At 44.9% G+C, this 19835-nt stretch overlaps 1 protein-coding gene across 16 annotated transcripts in view; it reads right to left on the minus strand.

Annotated features, from left to right (window-relative positions):
* Myt1l (myelin transcription factor 1 like) overlaps positions 1 to 19835 on the minus strand; it is a 407242-nt gene that overhangs the window by 133034 nt on the left and 254373 nt on the right. For all 16 annotated transcript variants that reach the window (XM_028883146.2, XM_028883147.2, XM_028883137.2 and 13 more), the window contains exons 5-8: positions 17322 to 17475; positions 8934 to 8988; positions 8747 to 8780; positions 8334 to 8396 (exon numbers count right to left, since the gene is read on the minus strand). In XM_028883146.2, coding sequence (XP_028738979.1) covers positions 8334 to 8396; positions 8747 to 8780; positions 8934 to 8988 — 152 coding nt within the window. In that variant the 5' untranslated portion in view covers positions 17322 to 17475. The remainder of the gene's footprint in view (positions 1 to 8333; positions 8397 to 8746; positions 8781 to 8933; positions 8989 to 17321; positions 17476 to 19835) is intronic.

Consider the following 19835-nt stretch of genomic DNA (forward strand, 5'->3'; position numbering starts at 1 on the left):
GGAGCTAGGATTTGAATCCTCATTCACTGTTAAATCTCAGATGGGATCAGGACTGGGTAGCCACTTAAGGTAGTCTGGGTTGGCCTTATTAGCTGCTTCCCAGGCACCATCTCCTTTACTAGAGAGACTGCTTGGTCAACAATGCTCTTTTTGGTGTCCTTGTCAAGCTCAGAGCAACAGAGTCCCCAGGGACACTTAAGTTACAGATGGATGAGTCGCCCCCCCCCCCCAGTTTCTGATGCAGCAGATCTGGATGGGGGCCCAGCGATTACCTTTCTAGAGAGTTTTTAGGTAGTAATAAGGTTCTAGGCTCAAGGAAAATGACCACCCCCGAGCTTCACAGTTGGGTTAGGTGCTTACGGAGACTGTCTATCAGAGATGGCTCCAGAATGGTCATGGGACCCTGTGGAGCCCTAGAGATAGGAAAACAGCTGCCATGTCCCAGCAGTGCTTCGGAGTCTGGAGCAGCTACAGCTGTTTTTCCGCGCTGCATGTGAGGTGGCTGCAGGAGAGTGGAAAGAGAGCTGGAGGAAGGAGTAGTGGCCCTTAGGATGGGTTCACCTCTGCGTCTCGTCACCAGGTGGGAGGGTTGATGATGGATCTCATAAGCTAATATGTGCCCCTGGCAACACCTAAAGCTACACAGAATACTGAAATCTCATTGGATCAATGCTACAGTTAGAAAGGAGGGTTGCTTCCTTTCAAGTTTTTTTTTTTCTTCTAACTTTGAACTTTGTCTTCTAACCATATTTTGTCACTGAACTTTGAAGACACTGTTCTCTGTAAGGCAGAGGATAGCAGAGAAGAAATAACAGGTCCTTGAAAGTTAGAGTCTAGAAGGTCCCTCCAATTATTCCTCCATCTTCTCATTGTTGTTCTAAATGATAGTAATTGCTTGACTAATGCATGAACATCCCTAGGTAAGTGTGTGAAGAACAAGAATGCCGCACTGCTCCTAATACAGCAGCCTCTGAAAGTCGCTAGTGTGTGTCATAATGGAGAAGTGGCTTTTCCTCCACTCGGGTGCACGGTTGTGATGAGGTGTTGATACCTTTAAGATGATGGGCCTCATAGCAGAGACATCAGTGAGGAGGGGACCCAGCCACTCAGGACACTGCTCTGTGGGTTCAGGGTTAGAGAACTTGGATTAGTTCCTGAGCTGCTGGGCCCCTCCAGCCTCTACTTTCCTGCCTAACAGTGTGAGGCCTTCCTTTCAGGCTCCCATATATAAGGTCAATTGGCAAAACCCTTTCTGGTATAGAGTCCAATCTGGGGCATTTTGTAACAGCAACATGAAATGGACTAGATTCTGATTGGAGATGCAGAATTGACGAGTAATGGAGGAGTCATCAGAGCCTCCTTAAGGCAGCCTGACTAGAAGCCTTCACTCTTTCATCTCCTTGCTCCCCATCACTATCTCCTCACCTCCTAATAAGTTGAAGCACATACCCCTGAGAAGATGCAGCCTACCATTCATAAGAATCCTTTTTGTCAGCAGACACCACCTCTCAGGTGAGAACTAGCTGGGGTCACAACACTGGGTCCCGAAGGATATTGTTCCTAACTGTACAGCTGAGCCAGCTCCTCCAACAGCTGCCTGTAAACAACCCACTGCCTTCCAATCTCTGGGTGTATTGAGTAGCCGCTATTTCTTACGATTCCTGCGTAGATGAATTTGAGTGAACCATGAACCTTTTGGCGGGTCAGCACCAACACTAGCCATACTACCCATCCATTCCTGTGCGTTTTGTTGATGTTCCAAAGCTGCTAAGATCATGTGTCTGATCGTCAGGCAAGGTGTCAGGCTGAGATAATTGCCAAATCCAGATGTGACCTCTTCAGATCACAGCCCTTAGATCCTCTGCCAGGACATGAGCTCCTTATCTGAAAATATTTATGCTCCTTCTCTTTGAATGTAGCATTATTAATATATATTTATAGATATATATTCAGTTTTTCAAACATGTGTAAACATATTATGTTTGTTTTGTGTATCAAACCCACTGAGTCACAAAGGAGGCAGAGACCAGATGTGTGGCAGACAGCAGCAGGCTGACTGTTTTCTTAGGAAAATGGCCAAGAGACTTTTTAAAATAAAGGATTTACTATGATAATAAAGGTTAACTGCTACCACAGTCCGAAGCGACGGTGCCCAAATATATCTGCACAGATACAACTCATAGTACAGCCCCAGAGTAGCAGTGATCAGGGACAGCTACTTCACCCAAATAAATCCCTAGGTCTCAACATTTTTTCTCTTTGTGCTGCCGTGGTCTGCTCTCAAATTAATGTTAAAATATGTATGCCCTAACTTGTGATTTACAGAATCGGTGACAAATAGTAAAAAGGACAGGCATGCCATAAAGCTTATGGATGGGGTGACGGCAGGCACAATGATGCCTCATAAAGAACGGAGGGGAGTAAACACAGATAGGCTGGCTAGGTGGCTGTGTGCACTGAATCCCTTATAAACATCCCATGGCGCGCCCTGCTGCAAGGCAGCTCCGTCGTTAATTAGAACATCCGGCAGACGCTGCAATGTATCCATGCACCCAAGTGGATCTTCATTTTTCACATGCGGGGCCTTACTAATTAAAATCAGCTTTGCAATTAAACGTGGAAAATTGTGTTAAACTTTCAAGCGTGGTTAGGAAAAAATGCAATTATTTTTAGGGTGTTTTATTTCAATGCAAATGAAATTTCTATCTACATGAAGCCAGGGAAAGCGAAGAGGATGGCATAGGGGCTCTCTCTGTTCCTTCTCCCTTTTCTTTCTTCTTCCTTTTTTTTTTTTTTCTGGATTATGGATGCTCCTCTCAGTTGCAAGCTGCAATGCTCCCTATCTCTCAGCCAGTACCTGGCTGGGTTCCAAAGCTTTTAGTGAGTGCTCTCTGTCAAGGCATGAATAATATCACCCTGAGGCTGTTGGCAGAATCCAAATGAGGCGTGCATACATCAGGAAGCCAGCCCTCCACTTTAGCTCCCAAGCAAGCTCCTGTGAAGACAGGCAATTATTCACCCACCGGCTGCCCTGGCAATCACGCTGGTGGGTGGAAAGGTGCGTGAAATGGAAGAGAATTTGAACAAGGAGTACGCACAACAAGCCAGAGAGGATCCAGTAATTTCCTAATAAAAAAAAAAAAAAAAGAAAAGCTACCATTTGAAGCTTGTAAATTTAAAAATGTGAGCTGAAAGATTTAGCTTAGTGTTTTCTAAATTGGAGCAGGCTGAAATATAGCTGTTCTCATCTCCTAACTTCAGGGTGCTGGTGAAGTGCTCAGAGACTACAAGGCTAAGTTATGCTTAACTTATTAGTTAAGCAGGAACCCATGCTTAACTAATAAGTAATTTTAAAATCTCAGTAAAGAGTTCGGTGTAAATGAAATCCGTTAACTGTCCCATCAGTCCAGAAGGCTCATGGAACACACAGGTAGTGAATGTGTCCAGGCTCTTTCCACCCTTGGGTGTATGGGAGGCTTTTATAGAAATCATTTATACACAAGCAAATCTAACTCATTTCAAGCATATATACCTAACAATTTTTGTGTGTAAAGTTAAAATTCCAATTCTTACACAGCATGTAATATCACTCTGTAGTAAATGCTAATAAAACATTATTATTTCAATTTTTTGGAAAAATTACTAAGATATTAGCAAAAAATAAAGTAGTAAGTATTTTGAGGATGACAAATAGATTTCTGTGTAAATTTTTTGACATCTGGCTTTATAGCTCATGTCTCAGGATCAGTTCCTAAAACACTCCAGATGAATGACAAAACCTTTGATGAGGTACCTGGGCCACACTCACACAATTCAGGCTTACACCCATACTCACACAACCCACACTCACAACTACACTTACAGCCCAAGCTCACAACCCCTCTCACACAATCTAGGCTTATACTCACACACAACTTGCACTCACACCCACACTCACACTCATACTCACACAACCCAGGCTCACTACCACACTCATACAACCCAGGCTCATACCCACACTCACACAACCTACACCCACATAACTCACACATATAAACCAGGCTCACACCCACATACAACCCACACTCACACAACCCACACACTCACCCAGGCTCACACCCACACTCACACAACCCAGGGTCATACCCACACTTACACCCATACAACCCACATTCACACAACCCAGCCTGGCAGTGGTTTCTTTCACTTGTCAGCAACCCAACCACAGAGAATCGGCCTTTAGTTTGGGGGGGGGGCATCAATGTACAGAACCAGGTCCCACTCTGTACCTGTCCTCTGCTGGGGTCTCCAGAAGCTTATGCAGGACCTTCTACACTTTCAGAGTTGCTCACAGTGAGCCGCTTGCTAAGATGTTAAACCTTGGGCTCTCACCTGCTCGGTAAGGTCAGGAGGAAGCCACATAGCATCTTGCTGAACGTCATGCCTCTAACTACAGATGTTTTATTTCTCTCACCGAAACCTAACTGCTGGCATGCAAGAAAGCCCTGGCCTTTGGCACTTTAAATGTCCACAGGTCCTATCAGCCCACTTTGGCCTGTGGGTAGAGAGTGCAGTGGCAGCCAGGCTTTGGGATCTAAGCTGACCCTTTAGGAACTCAGAAAGACTGAGATTTACTGGATGTATCTGAAAATGGAAGTTCCAATTAGACTGTACATTTGAGGTTCTCAGTTGTCTCTGACATCCTATTAGCACAAGGTAGGAAGCCATAGACTAGGAGAGGATCAGGGTAGCTGCACACACATAGCCGTACACAGTATGACAGTGTTGGTGGCAAAAGGAGCCATCTTCACTGTGTACAGAAGAGACCAGAGGGCTCAGAATGTAGGAACTGCCTCCAATCCTCAGGGTACACTTGGTCAGCTCCCATCCTTGCACGCATGTCTTTGTCATAGTCACAGCTAGTGACACGAAATCACATATGGGACCAAGGGCAGGCTCGTGTCCACAGACTATTGACAGTTCTGAAGGTCACTGTGTGTCCTGTCTGCTGTTCTGAGAAGCCAAACCCAGATTAGCTGATGGGGCACCAAAATGTCAGCTGAGCTTGGATGCCCGCTGTCCGCAGTCCATTCAGATACGCTCCGTGCTTGGTGCCGGGAGGGTGTCACTCAGGGGGAGTGATACGATGCTTCTGTCAGACAGCTGGGAGTCTAGCGCTCACCTTCCTCATGTTTGCCCTGGCTGCCAGGAGACTCGTACTGAGTTTAGTACTGTATGGACCATGACACGGCCTGCGTTTCTCTGCTTCAGTTTCCTTTACATGTTGTACTAGCTTAACTTTCAACTTACCATTTCATTGTACGGTTGGACCTAGGTTTACCAGAGACCATGGATTATTACGAGCTATTGACACAAACAAATACCTACAAAGCAGTTTGTCTTTTGTTAAGACAAAATACAGGGGTTGATGTAAAGCATTCCCAAATGCATATTGCAGCCCTACTCTGGTCCTAATATTTAAATCCAAATCTTAAATTGTGAATCACTCTCAACTTACTATCTCCTTGCCCAGGTTTTATCTAGTGGTTGGTACAGCTTTATTCCTCATTTCTCTGAAATCTGTGCCTGTCTCCATCACCCCAGGACACCCAACCTTCTCGTCTTCTTTTACAGAGTTAGCACCCACAAGGAGACAGATCAGCATGCAGAGCCCCACCCTTTGTGCCTAAGAAGCACAGAGACAGCAAACTAAAAGGGTGAGAAAATATTGATTTTCTTAGGATTTTCTTAATAAAAACAAAGGACTATAGAATAGGCACCATTTTACTATGGTCCCCCCCCTCCCCCACATACTGATTTTTTTTTCTTCATAACATGGACTGCCCACAGCTGCCTCTAGTCACTTTGTGCATGTTCAAAGAGACATTTCAACATATTAAAATAATACCATGGACTGGGGGGGACATAGAAGCTAAGTGAAAATTGCAGCCTTGAGGAGAACGCATTCGACAAGAAATACGTTGCTGAAAGGATAAAAAGGGCAGGTAATTTTATCCATACCAGGCTGTGGCTCCCATGTCTCTCTACCCCTAAGACAAGCCCCATGTCCAAGTCACATCAGACATCCTTCACAGTTACCACTACTGCTCCGGTGGACTGCGTGCAGAATGGACAGTTCTCAGGAAAGGAAAATACCGCAGCCAGAAGTTACTTTCAAACCATAAAAATCAAAGCCAGACATAATCAAATCTTCTAATCCTGACATACCAGCAGCCCCAAGATGTTAAAATGCATTATCTTGTGGCTTTGCTTAGCAGGTATCACCAGTGGCCTGAGGACCCTGGAGGTCACAGCCAACTAGATCACTCCTGTCCTGCCACCTCAGATGGTCAGTGGCACAGGGAAAACCAGAATCCAGGTTTCCAGACTGGAGCCATTGGTTTCCATCCATACCACATTGCTTGTGTACTCTCTGGTGAATGCTTCAATTCAAATAGGAGGGAATGAGTCAGGATAAAATGGTACCAGCATTTTTATGTGCCAAGGCTTCTGGGGAACTTTCCTAGCTGGCATGGTTCTGTGTCTTTCCTCACAGTCCACCTGAGTGCTTCATGCCAGGATCAACTTTGAAATGGACTGAGGCTAAACTGCCTTCAGATCTCCCTCAGAAACCACGTGTAAGCAGAGTATGTAAGAAGTGAATATACATCATTTATGGCCACATCAACCCACACCTTCCAGGAATTCACCTTCAGGATCTGAATGTGTGATATAGGAGAAGAGAGTGGTGATCTCCCTGACTTGATCAGTGCTCACTGGGAACAATGCCTTGAAATACCACAATACAACCCCATAGGTACAGCAATTACTTGTTCACAGAATAAAAGCCAAATGAATGTTTGTAATTATTCTTCTAAATTTCTTTCTTTTTTTTCTTTGCAAAACTGTGGCTATGAAATGATATCCAGTTAAAATTTGTTAACCAAATTTAATAATTTATTTTCATAACTGTGAGAAAGCCTAACTATCGGCTAATGAAGAGATGATTAGGAGAAAATAGACGCTGCTCAGAGTTTGCCAACTATTTTTCTGTTGAGCACATAATGCTGTCTTTAAGCACACAGACTTAAGACCTTACATGTCTCCACGTAGCAAAATTTATATTTTAGTTACCAGTCTCATTACCTGATTCAGCAATTTACAATTTTATATGGTATGAATAATGATGTAACACATTAAACTTAGTAATTTAAAACAAAAAAATTCCTAGAGACAAGTGGCCCATGTCTCCTTTGGTATGTCATGGGGAAACCAGACAGCCATCTCGTGATGGATGCTCATTAAGCAATCCCCTGTGCCTTCTGTGCAATCATGGGGATCTGGGGAATGATTCACAAATTTTCCTTTGATTTTACAAAGTGACAATCAAAATAATAGCTTGATTTTACCCACAAATTACTGTTTCATTGGACAGAAAATGGAGAATGAGGACAAAGGAGAGGTCACCCTGAGTACCTCTGGCAGCACCCGACTCAAATGATGTCAGTCTGGCCACGGAAAGTTGGTGGCACAGGATGACTTCGGTCCTCCTGACTTGACTTGGGAAAAATAAGTGAGAACATTATCAATCCAACTGGCAAGCATTCCTCACCTATCATGTCTGGGACCTTCATACAGCAGGACCCACCTGCGTTTCCTGTCAGGGCAGATGGGAAGACAAAACACGTGTATGGCAGCTGGCCACAGGTGTGTATAAAGTGCTCTGGCCCTGGTGCATTTTCAACTGTCTTCCTTCCTGATGTTTTCTCCACACCCCCTCACCATCAGGGATGTGAAATCTAGTACTTGTGAGAGTAACAAGACCACCTGTCTCCAGGACTCTGGGTGTGATCTGTCCTAACTCTTGTCCCTTGTGTGAGCATTCCCTGAAGTTGTCTGGGTATCACCTCGGTCTGTGTTTCCCAGCACAAGATCTCTTAGACGATGGGACCAAGTTACTTCATAAAGCTCATCAGGTCTTGTGTTAAGTTATCTTCTGAGGCTCACTGTCCTCAGCTAGTAGAAGAAGACATGAGGAGAGAGGGAAGGGTTCAAGCTTCCTCGTGGGTCGTGGGAAGCCCCAAGCTCTCCACATGCTGAGCATGGGCTCACAGGTGAGAATGGGAGGCGCCTCATGATTTGTGCCAATTTATACCCTGTTGTCAACATTGTGACACAGAGTGTCTTATGCTTTGAGAACTACCCAGGAGGTGGAAGGACATGGAGAAGTGAGCGAAAAGAAGACAAGGATGGCATGCATTATATCCCCCAACACCTGCCCACATGTCTTCACTTGCAGTGGGTCTCTAAACAGGCCATCTTAGACAGTGCATTGTGAAAAAGGCAGGCATTACCTTCTGTGTCGCGCATATTTGCCACTGACGTGACCACTGCCGTCACAGCCCGGAGTGGGACAGCTGCAACAGGAAAGAGCTGGTTATATAGCTGCATGGGCTTCTGTGGGCACTGATGGTGGCAGGCCGGCCTCTTAGAGAGAGGGGGAGAAGGGGGAGGGAGAGAGAGGAGGGGGAAGGGAGGGAGGGGGAGAGAGGGGAGGGAGGGAGGGAGGGAGGGCATAGGAGAAACAGCACTGACCAAGGGAGGAGATACAGGGAGCTTTATATCTGCAGTTTCAGGGGAATTAATTTTACCACTGTAGCAGGCTATGCGCAAGCTGCCAAACAGTCCGTAAGTACAGCACACCCATTCAGAGGCATGAGTCTTCTAAACTGCTGCTGGGAACACCTTTCCCCCACAAAGCACTAACCTGAACAGCTCTTGTATGGCTGGCTCCACGGGAACTGCAGAGAGATGGAAAACATAAAAATTTATCATGTGTCATAGGTACTCTTCTCCTGTGGAAAATTACCAAAAGGGTGGTGGTGTCGGGGGGTCAGTGAACTGCTGTGGCAATCCCCAGCCAGCCTCAGAGACACAGGGAAGTGCTCACTTACCTCGAACACCTTTGGATCGTGTGCGATGGCGCTTTTCCTCAGCGTCCACGTCCATCTGGGAATAGATTTTCAGGTGGTCAGTGCCCTTGTCCTGTGAATGCAGATCAGCTGTACCCAGCACCCCTGACTATCCCTGGTACTGGAGTCATAGGCACTTAATCCTGTGGAGTTCTATAAAGGAAGGCCTCCACAGGGCAGTGTGGGAAACCAAGGGCTGAACAGTCTTAAATGTGCTCATTTAGGAATGAAAATCCAACCTGGGTCTAGTAATCACTAGGCCTCTGCACTCTCCAGCCACAAACTTGGATGGCTTTCCAGGAATCCAACTCTCCTCTTGAGGATATGATTAGGACACCTTTGGTTGTCTGCATTATATTTTGTACCAAGAACATAATAGACACCCACTATGTTTACAAGAAGACAAAAAGTATCTAAATGTTCCTTGTAACTAACTGGGTTAATATGACAAAGAACTTATAGAGAAGAGAGGTGAGCAGAATGTCACTCATACCACTGGAAGCTTCATTTCTGTGTTATTCAATCCAGGTACACAGATCTTGGCCTGTGGCAGAGGACATACTATATACATGATATTTGACATGGAAAGGAAGCCCCCAAAGGCATTCCACTAGCCTTCCTCCTCTCAGATAAACACTTTGTCATGTTAAGTGTCCAAGTTCTACTTCATTAGAACCTTGTACCAGTCTTGTAAGGAAATTTTTTATGTTTCTTTCATCTATGGAAAAACCCTACAGTTCTGAACTCATGGATGGGAAAGTCACATATGCTGTCAATGCCCCCTTTAAATCATAGGGATGAGCAACCATGAGGTAAATATTTACTAATATCTTGTCCACCAAATATTTCCACAATATATTAATTTATTCATTCAGTAGGTATATATGTAGTTCTAGTCACTATAACAGAGGGGCTGATAAGAGACTGGCAGTGATGATAAGACACAAACAGTAAAACATTTCTCAGATTACTTGTTTGTTTTTTAACTCCAACAGTGATTTCTTTGCCATGTCTGGTGTGGACAGCAGCATTCCTGGGCAGAAGATATGGGACATGATGGCATATTCCATGCCTTGTATAATGTATCATATATCAAAGCCACTTACTCCTTGGAACAGATGTGCATGGCCTTGCTAGAGATATACCTTAGAGGGTGGACCTGCCCTTTGCCCAAGCTCTGAGTGTCTGCACTTACTTTCCATGGATACAATGTGACAAGTGGCATCAGGGCACATCATACAATAAGGCATATAAGCTCATTCCATGAATTTAGTATCTATTCATGTGACCTGTCTGCTTCAGATACAGTGCTGCACCTGATTTAGTATATGAAGGATAGCTTCAGAAAAGGAAGAGCTCATGGGAAGTGCATGCTCATGGAACGTTATGGTACTTGAGAATCATATGTCCATGTATGGAAGGAGACTGCAAATTATCCCTGAACAAAGGTATTTGAAGTCCTGTATGGATGGATAGATAGGTGAGTAGGTGGATGGATGGATGGATGGATGGATGGATGGATGGATAGATGGATGGATGGATGGATGGATGGATGGATGGATGGATGGGTGGGCAGGTGGATGGATGGATGGATGGATTGATGGATGGATGGAGCCATTTTCTGAGAAACTGCAGGCCTATAGGTAACAGAGGACAGGCAGTGTACTGAAAGGAACATCTCATGGATCAAAGAGAAATAATAGCACTCGAAGGGAACACTGTGAGGCCAGTGGTGACCAGGAGGGGCACAGTGGGCAGAGCGTACAGAGGCCATGGTAGCATGAGTGGGGTGAATTATAGAAATATTTGGAAAAAGGAGTGACGTAGCTGAATTCTGAGAAGATGGAAGGGGACTGGACTAAGAGGACTCACGTGGTTGCCTACACAGGCCAGCTAGGATGTGGCCCAACCAACCTTGTGGGCTGGTCCTTTGTCCCTGGAACATGAATGTCTTGAGGAGAAGACATGGATGCAATAAATGCACTAAGAGACTGTTGGGGTATTTCATATGATACAGGAGTTTCTTGGGCATATTTTGGGCCTCATACTACCAAAGCCTCTGTCCAGTTGGCCTAAGCATTAAGCTTCTGAATGCTGTCTTAGTGTGGGGGCTGTAGTTTAAATAGCACCTAAAGGGACAGACACACAGAGGCTCGGAAATTGCTATTCAACATGAGATTTTTCAAAATAAAGCAAAATTTTAGCAAAGCTGTACAGGACCAATGAGGCAAGTGAGTAAGGTCTGTGGTGAGGGAAGTGCTTCTGTTCTGTAGAAACAGTGTATCTTCTAAGACCCTGTAAAGTTGTCCAGGGGAAGAAGGACATTTGAAACTCTTTTCTTTAAGGAACTTAAAATTGAATTAAAAGTGTTAGGGTAAATTGAGCTGAGCAATACTCTCACCCAGGGATAGAAAAAACTGTGGTGAAGGATAGAGGGACTGATGTTGGAGCTGAACATTGAATTAATCAGATGTTTCAGGTAAAATGGAATGGCAGAAAGATACTCCAGGCAGAGGAAGGGCTATCATCCACAGGGTCTGTACCTGATTCCAGAAGGGAACAGCTGTCATTTTGTCACATTTATTCAGAATCTGGTGAGTAAACCTGTGCTTATGATGCTCCTGGCTTCAAGGTGTGGCATACCCTGCCCTTCTCTGTGGGCATGGGATGGGAACACTGGCTTCCTCAGCTAATGATTCAGGTGGCCCAATAAGAACTACTTTATTTTTTTGCATTCAAATTCATAAGCCTTTTATTATTATTATTATTGCTATTATTATTATTGACAAGGTATATATATATATATATCTGGCCTGGAACTCACTATGTAGACCAGACTTTCTCCACATGCTGAGATTAAAAGCATGTGTCACCATGCCTGCCCCTTTCTGTATTTCTATTTGTTTTGCACATATAGGTCAGTTCTGCCTTTGGAAATGGACAGCCGTTTTCCCACTAGTTGCTTGTTATGTAACCACACTACTCCAGCTACACAGAAAGGCCTCCTGCTCTAGGCTACTTCCTGTCAAGGCTCTGCTTTTCCTCTCTTCTCCTCTGGTCCTGTTGGCTTATCTAGCACTAATCCTGTTGGATGACAGTGTTACATGAATGTGTTTTATTTTCTATCAAACAATGTTTCTTGCAATGATGACTGATGATAGATATATCTTTAAAATGTCTAACCCAGCATTCCACATACAGACAACACTAAATAAATTCTCAGAGTCTCTCTTTCCTTTTGGCTGAGAAAAATCACAGGATGAAACATTTCAAATTTGTTTGTATTCTACCCTTACAGATGTTCAGCAAATGCCAATAGTGCGGTTCGGTTTCAGCAGAGCACATATGCTGTGCAGTGGCATTTTCTAATGTCACACCTGATAGTGTACGGTCACAGGCCAGGCACTCCTGCAGGCTCCCTGCACACTCTTTTCAGGAGTTCCATGCCCTGCACACCCGCCATCTTGGAAAGATGACTAGTTTTCTTCTGGTAACCCCTCTACTAGACACCATCAGTGGCAACCAGAGTCTGGACTGTTCACGACTCAGGGGCTCTTAGCTCAAGAGCTGCAGGAGCTTCCTTAGCTGTACCAAGGACGACTCCTTGATGTTTCCCATATCCCATCTTTGCCCTCCCTGCAACTGGAAATGCTAACCCCACTCATTGCCTGGGTCACTGAAGTCCCCATCAGCAATTTACATCAGGAAATCCACACTCCAAGGACTACTTTAGCATCCATCTTTTGTTTTTCTTAAGCCTATTTATTTTCACACTAATGATAGATTTTTTTTTTCTAAAAAAATTTAAGTGGTTTTATACGTAAAGAGGTCTTGAGTTTAAGAAGTTGGTTTTATGCCAACAGAAGCTCTCAGGAGTGATGTGTTGAAGAGAGAACACGTGACTGTTTTTTTTTTTTTTAAGATTCATTTATTTATTTTGTATATAGCATGTATGACTACAGGTCAGATGAGGGCATCAGATCTCATCACAGATGGCTGTGAGCCACCATGTGGTTCCTGGGAATTGAACTCAGAACCTCTGGAAGAGTAGTCAGTGCTCTTAACCTCTGAGCCATCTCTCCAGCCTGTGACTTGTTTTATAGCATGTAAACTTTACATTTGGAATCAGGATGTATCTTACTACTTTGATCTTTTTTTCTACTGATAAAAGACACTTTCCTCAGTTTCGGCCTCAGTGAAGAGAATGTAATATTTTAAAGTATTGTGTTCTCAAGGAGTCTGTGGAGTCTGTGGAACCCGTGGAGCCTGTTTTCCTTGCCAAGTGCCAGCAGGGTACAACCATGGGCCAAGAAGTAGCTACATTTTAGGCACTGGGATTGTGAGGGGCCAAGCTATCTCTGTCTCCACACTGTGGATCTTCTTTGCCCTCCATGGTCCTCCTTGTAGGACAGGGACCAGAGAAGGTCCTGAAGTGCAGGTTGGATATGGGTAGCTTTCACCTAGACCCCAGAACTTGAGCTGGTTCTTAACCCTGCCTTATTCACCCTTTAGTTATTCAGGAAGCAGTTAATCATCGGACCAGTCAGCTAATCCTGCCTTCAGTTCTTGCTGTTCAAATCTGTTTCACTGCTGGTTCCCCACACTGAGAGGGAAGATTGGAGGGAGGGCAGAGGGCAGATTATATGGAAGACGTGATGAGGAAGAAGCAGAACTCTGGAGAGAAGAGGTGTGAGGGTGCAGCTGTGTGTGGGTCGGTGTGCCCCACTAGCACCTGTTCTGAGAGCCACTGTCTCCTAGGTAACAGACACATCATGTTTACAGCTCCACAACAGAACATGTGCCCATACTCAGCTCAGGCTCACACAAATCTGGATCATGAAAGCCCATCTGTGAAGGTCAACAAAAATGAGAAATCATATACTCTGGTCATTCCTGCAAAGCATTAAGGCAGAGTGCTATGGAGATTTAAAGTAACTTTCCGAAGTATGACAGCACCTTTATTTAGAGAATTTAATGGAGTATAAGCACACTGATCTTTAGGATCTAGATCTGATATTCATGTGAAATAAGGGAGGGCATAATTTTCAAGAAGTTACAGAAAAATTAGGAGAGATAAATAGGCTTCTTGTTCACAGCACCAGTAAATGTGAAATTACTCAACTTGTCTCATCTTAGTATCATCAGACAGAAGTAAAATATTAGGTGGATAAGACAGAGAAAATAATCCCTCCATATTTCTCTCTGTGTTTTCCCAGCAGCTGTGTACATTTGGGGGCCAGTGCTCATGTCTGAGAGGCTGCTGACTAAGCCCTGAGCAAAGAGCATACTCCGAGATGATTCCTAACTTTCTCTTGGTCACCATTAGCCAGAGCTGAGTGGTGGCAGCCCCGTGGAATGCCGTGCACTGCCCTGAGCTTCTGGTCTTTCCTCATCCCTTACTGATGGCACCTGTTTTCCACACTGTGGAATTCAACGTTCTTGATCCCAGTGTGGTCTGAGCTGGCTCACAGGACAGTCCAGCAACCATGACTTCTGTGCTCTGACTCTGGGGAAGCCTAGAGTGCTACCACAGGTCTCCTTCATCCCCGAGGGTAACTGTTCTCAAGAACAGCAGCTGGCTGAATGAATCTCAGAACCTTGGAGAAGCCAGACCTAACCTACATACAGGACTTATGTCACTTCCACAGGATGACCTGTGGGACTGGCGGGAGACAAAGATTTGTCCTGACTGTGGGCAAGGCAGGAAAACTCTAGCTACACAGAATACTGTCAGCTTGGATACTGCTGTGAACTCAAAGGTAGGATGGAGGCTGTTCTTGTAAAGTAATGCCTCAGAGAATGCCATCTTCTCTAGAAGTCACCCAGGCCTCCAGTGTCTAAGCTCTCTTTCCCAATGTTAATCACTCACTTGCTCTTTATCCATCTCCTTGGAATAGATTTAACCTCTCTCTAAACAAGTTTCCCAACACTGCACTGCCTCCTGAGGTCATCTGAATATTCCCACTAGTCAACCACATCTTCAGATCAGAGACATCATGCTTTCTGCATCTCTCGACCTACTGGAGAGGTAAAAGGAACAGGGACCAGCCAGCTCTGTGAGGGTGAATCAGCAGCTGCCCCACCTTTCCCAGAGAAGTTTCTTCACCTAGATGACACACGTGCTGGGCTCCAGAACATGATGAATGTGACCCAGCCTTTCCTTTACATGCTTACTGATTGTGAACTGACTTCCAGGCAACTGGCTGTATTGAACTTGTGCTAACCCACAACCCCACGCAGGCTGGAGCAGGAGGGTAGCTCTGCTGTGCACATGTTTGTTCCTCGTTGCTTAGAGGCATCTGACTTGCCCCCTAACTTCTAATGGTGGAGAGTTGGGTTGTTTTATTTCTTATAGGTTTGATTACTTCTACTACAGAAAGTAAGTCACAATAAATATGCACATTTTAAAGAGTTTTCTAAAAAGATAATGTCAGTTTATCTTAAAATATGTAACAACAAAAAGTCTATTGTACTTTTAAGTCAAGTATGAACACTCCTATTTCTAGAAACATTCCCCATGGCCTTCTCTTTTCCTTTCCTCCAGTGAGACAAAGTCTAGGGTTGCTTGACCCTATTTCCTCAACTAAGGAGGGTGAAACAACATTCAATGTGCTGGCCTTTGGGCTATCTGATCTTTGTCCTTTGTCTTCCTTTGAAAAACAAATTTTGAGACATTTTCAAAGTCTGTACATTTTCACACTCAGTTCCATAATCACATGCTGATGCAGGATTCTCTTAGGTGGTAGCTGTCCATGCTCAGCATTTTGTATCTTGAATTCCCCCTAATTAATTTTAATTATCAGGGTAAAAATATTAAACTTCAAGATTCATATGTGATATAGAGAACTATAGCTCAAACCTTTCATTTATATATGTGAAATTACACCAGCAAATCTTTAGTTTGCCATTTTTTTAGAGTCTACCCCCTAAATTATTTATGTAGCTTTTAGGGGAAAGAAAATACTAAAGAATATAGAGAAGTTGTAGAAGCTCCTGCCTATGGGTGATAGGACCTGTGACCTGTGACATATATCAGCATTCAAGGGCAAGAATCAGAAGACCCCTCAGAACACTGTTTGCGGTGAACTGCTTCGGGTTATAAGATGAACAGCTATGGGAAAGGGAAGAAGAAGTAGCTTAGAGCACACAGTGCGGCTTAGGGAGCTTCCCCCACCTTGTGGCTCTGTTGCTTTCTGGTGCTCAGTGTCAGCACTGCACAATCTACTGAGTAAGAGCCACGCTTTCCTGTACGCTTGAATTGAGGATCAGGTGTGAATGCTCACAGCAGGTGCGGGAGGACTGGGCAGGCTTCATGAACTGTAACATACCTAGTATACACTACCGATGAGCTGTCAGCTCTGTATCCCAGAGATGGTGTCTGTACCGTGGGGTTGCCATCAGTTCATGGAACCTGATTGCCACTAAGCTGTCCCTGTTGAAATCAGTTCCTGTGTCAGGTGTACCCTGCCCATGACAAAAGCACCACTCCATCTGGGGATGCCTCACTGCAGGGAGCTTTCATTGATGCAGCTGATACAAATGCATCCACAGAGTCTCCCCTGAGAACAGGGAAACAACCCAGCAAATCCTGAAGGGAAGGCGGGAGGGAAGAAAGATCTAGGAAAGGAAAAGCAGTAGACACTCAGTGTGGCAGTAAGAGTCTGGGGTAGACCGATGACATGTCAGCGGGACACTGGGATTGGGTTGTGTGGGACTGGAGAGCAGAGTTTCAGAACAGAGGTGATGAGTGGGATCTAGTTCTTGCCCTCTCTCCCCGCTGCCTGACATGCCATGACATTCAGGATGTGAGAGTTAGGTTCCTAGTGAAGGCCCAGGAGGTAAAAGTTGCCCAGGCCCTGACGTGTGCTGGCTGTGAGAGGGGCAGGCAGGCCACAAGAGGCACAGACTAGAAAAGAGATCCTGGAGGGCGGTTGAAGCATCATCTCCCCCCCACATGGACACCCACACACCCGCCCCATTCCTTTTTAACTTCCAGGACTTTATCACTCTCCATCCAAGAGAAAGAAGGGTCGGACATGAAGGAAAAGGTGAGGACTAGACAGATGGCTTCACAGAGGACAGAGGGGCTGCAGCAGGGACGACACAGTGGAGACCCAGGAGACCCGGCGTTAGGGAGGTCTGTCAAGGTCAAGGGCACTAACACTTGGGGAGGTCATGTAAGGATGAAGGAGACCAAGAGCTGCCGGGATAGAGGGCCAGGTGCCCAGGCTGAACACCCGAGGACGTCATTCATCACCGATCCGATCTGGAACAGAGAGGGCCACTCACAGTTCTGCTCACTAACAACAGTCCCCACTCGTTGTGGAGGCAGCGCGGAGGCACATCCTAGGGGAGACAGATGGCCCTTACCTTGTAGGAAGCCTTCTCTCCTGAGGACGGAGACAGGGTGACTCCGTGGGCAGGATGCAGGCCCAGAGCCAGCTCTCTCTAGGCTTTCCCTGGTCCTCCCCAGCTTGTAACTGTGGCCAAGTCACTTAATTTCTCTGTGCCTCCATTTCTCCATCTGTAAAAAAGGAAAAGCATTACACACCCAAGGATCTCACAAACATATCAGGAGATAATGTAAATGGGTGTCCTCCATGACTGACCATATTTTTCCTCTTCCAGGGACCAGAATACCCGTGGGCTAGCCACATGTTCCTGCATTCAAGCCGTTTTTCTTGCTTGATGCAGCCCCCCCTCCCCCTTAGGCTGACACATTCAGGAAACCATCAGTGCCCCTACTGCCTAAGTCTGGGATAGAGTGGACCTTCACACCGGCCATGGGGGGAGCTCCACACTAGGATTCACGTAAGCCTCAGTTACTTGTGACTTCCTCGAGGACTTTAGAGATTGTTGATCTGAGCCTAAGCTAGTGAGGTGGCACTTGCTGCTGATTGACGATCTGATTCAATCCCTGGGACCTACATGGTAGAAGGGCAGCACTGACTCCTGCCAGCTGTCCTCTGACCTGCATAAACATGTGTCATGTATGCCCACTAGAGAAGGAAGGAAGGATGGACGGAAGGGAGGGAGGACATGGCCAGCTCTTCACGTACTCTCAGAAGAGTGGAAAAGCAGAGGTCTGGGGGAGAGAGGCAAAGCTTTCTGTATTCCCAGGGGAGCCCTGGTGGCTGTCACTGATGTCCCCTCAGTGTCTCCAGCAGTTCAGTGCCACTGCTGTGCAGTTCCCTGGGACTGTAACCTCTGGTTATCTTAAACCTTAACAGATCAAGCGATGAAGAAAGGCTTCTCTCCTGAGGATGGCAAGCTAACTCTGTGGGCAGATGACTAGAGATGTTTTTGGAACTTATAAATACCTGTATTTCAGTTCCTCAGCTTGACATAGTACACCTGCCCCCAAAGTATAAACTCCCCGTCATTGGGAATTCTCTGGTAAACAGCAACACACTCAGGGGGTGAGGCAGTAAGACACACAGAGATCGTTGGCCCGAGGCCTCAACACCCTTGCTCTGGGCCTGGAAATGAGCATTCCTTAATTACACTGGACACTAGGGTCTGGGGTGTGGAGTCTTCCCTTATAAACCTCATTCTCTAAGGATAATGGCATCTACACAGACAGCAAATGAATATTTGTGCACTACTGTCTCCCTCCAGAACCTAATCACACTGGACACAGACTTGAAACAGAAGATGGAGAAAGAAGAAAGAAAAGGAAAGTCAGAAAAACCCCACCCTGTTCCCATTGACTAGAGAAGGTATCTAGTTCAAATTGGGGTTATAATGCTGTGACTCAACCAACCAGTAAAATATTGAATAGTTAAATGATCAAGTTCAGACAAAATGGGTTTTTTATATACCTTCACTTATTATTTCATGGTCTATGTGTATTGTTCCATAAGCACAAACTTCCTTGAGTTTTCAATTGCTAAATTAAATAATATACAAAAAGCATCCAGCTTATTACTGAGTGTTCAATGAATGGTAGAACGTCTGCACACTTTTTTTTAGAGTGTAAGCATCTCTGATTCTCTGGCATTCATGTACAAGTGTGACAATATGAATAGGCAGAAAACTCTTCTTACCAGACTCCTGCCCTTGGGCCTAGAAGGGATGCTTCTAGTGATGAGCAAGAGAGAGCTCACTGGGACTGTCTCCTTGGTCTCCTAAAGGACCCTAGCAGCTCAGCATAACAAGATAGATAACATATTGCAACACACATCCATAGTCAAATTTAAAGGAACAGAGATTAAAACTAACATAGTCATTGTCTTAAAATATGCAGAAAAATAATTTGGGGTATAAAGAAAAAATAGGAAGTATGAAATAGGAGAAAGGGGAAATTCTTGAGTCAGTAGAAAATCTATGGTCAACACCAAACAGTCAATAAATGATTAAATCAATACACAACAGCAAGCTAAAAAGGAAAACAAGTTAATACATTGATGGTAGCTCAATTATAACATAACACTGCCTTTTAGATTCTCCTAAAAAAAATAAGTATTTTGAAACCAACTAACATTCACCTGAATGTTAGAACATCAAGAAATACACATGCTGATAGCTCATAATGTTTAAAATTAAACAATTAAATCATGTATTAATGAGTGACAAGCAAGCCAATTGTGGTACAGCTCATTTTTGGCAGAAATGAAATTGGATCTGAGATTCCTGCTTGTTAAACTTGTCACACAGAGCATACTCATTTGTGGCTTTTTATTTTGTTAACAAGCGATGTGAGATGATGCTTCAGAGGCACAGAAGATCCGGCAATGACATTGAGACACAGTAAGCTCCTGCCTGCAGGCTGTTTAAGCTGACTCAGAATGGTACATTGGTGAAGGCAGCCATTGTACCCCAGGGGCAGGATCAGGGACAGCAGAGCCCCTGTAGCCACGGAGGGGTGGGAGGAGTCCTGCCTTG

This window comes from Peromyscus leucopus, chromosome 22, assembly GCF_004664715.2.
Source record: "Peromyscus leucopus breed LL Stock chromosome 22, UCI_PerLeu_2.1, whole genome shotgun sequence".
NCBI classification, from domain to species: Eukaryota; Metazoa; Chordata; class Mammalia; order Rodentia; family Cricetidae; genus Peromyscus; species Peromyscus leucopus.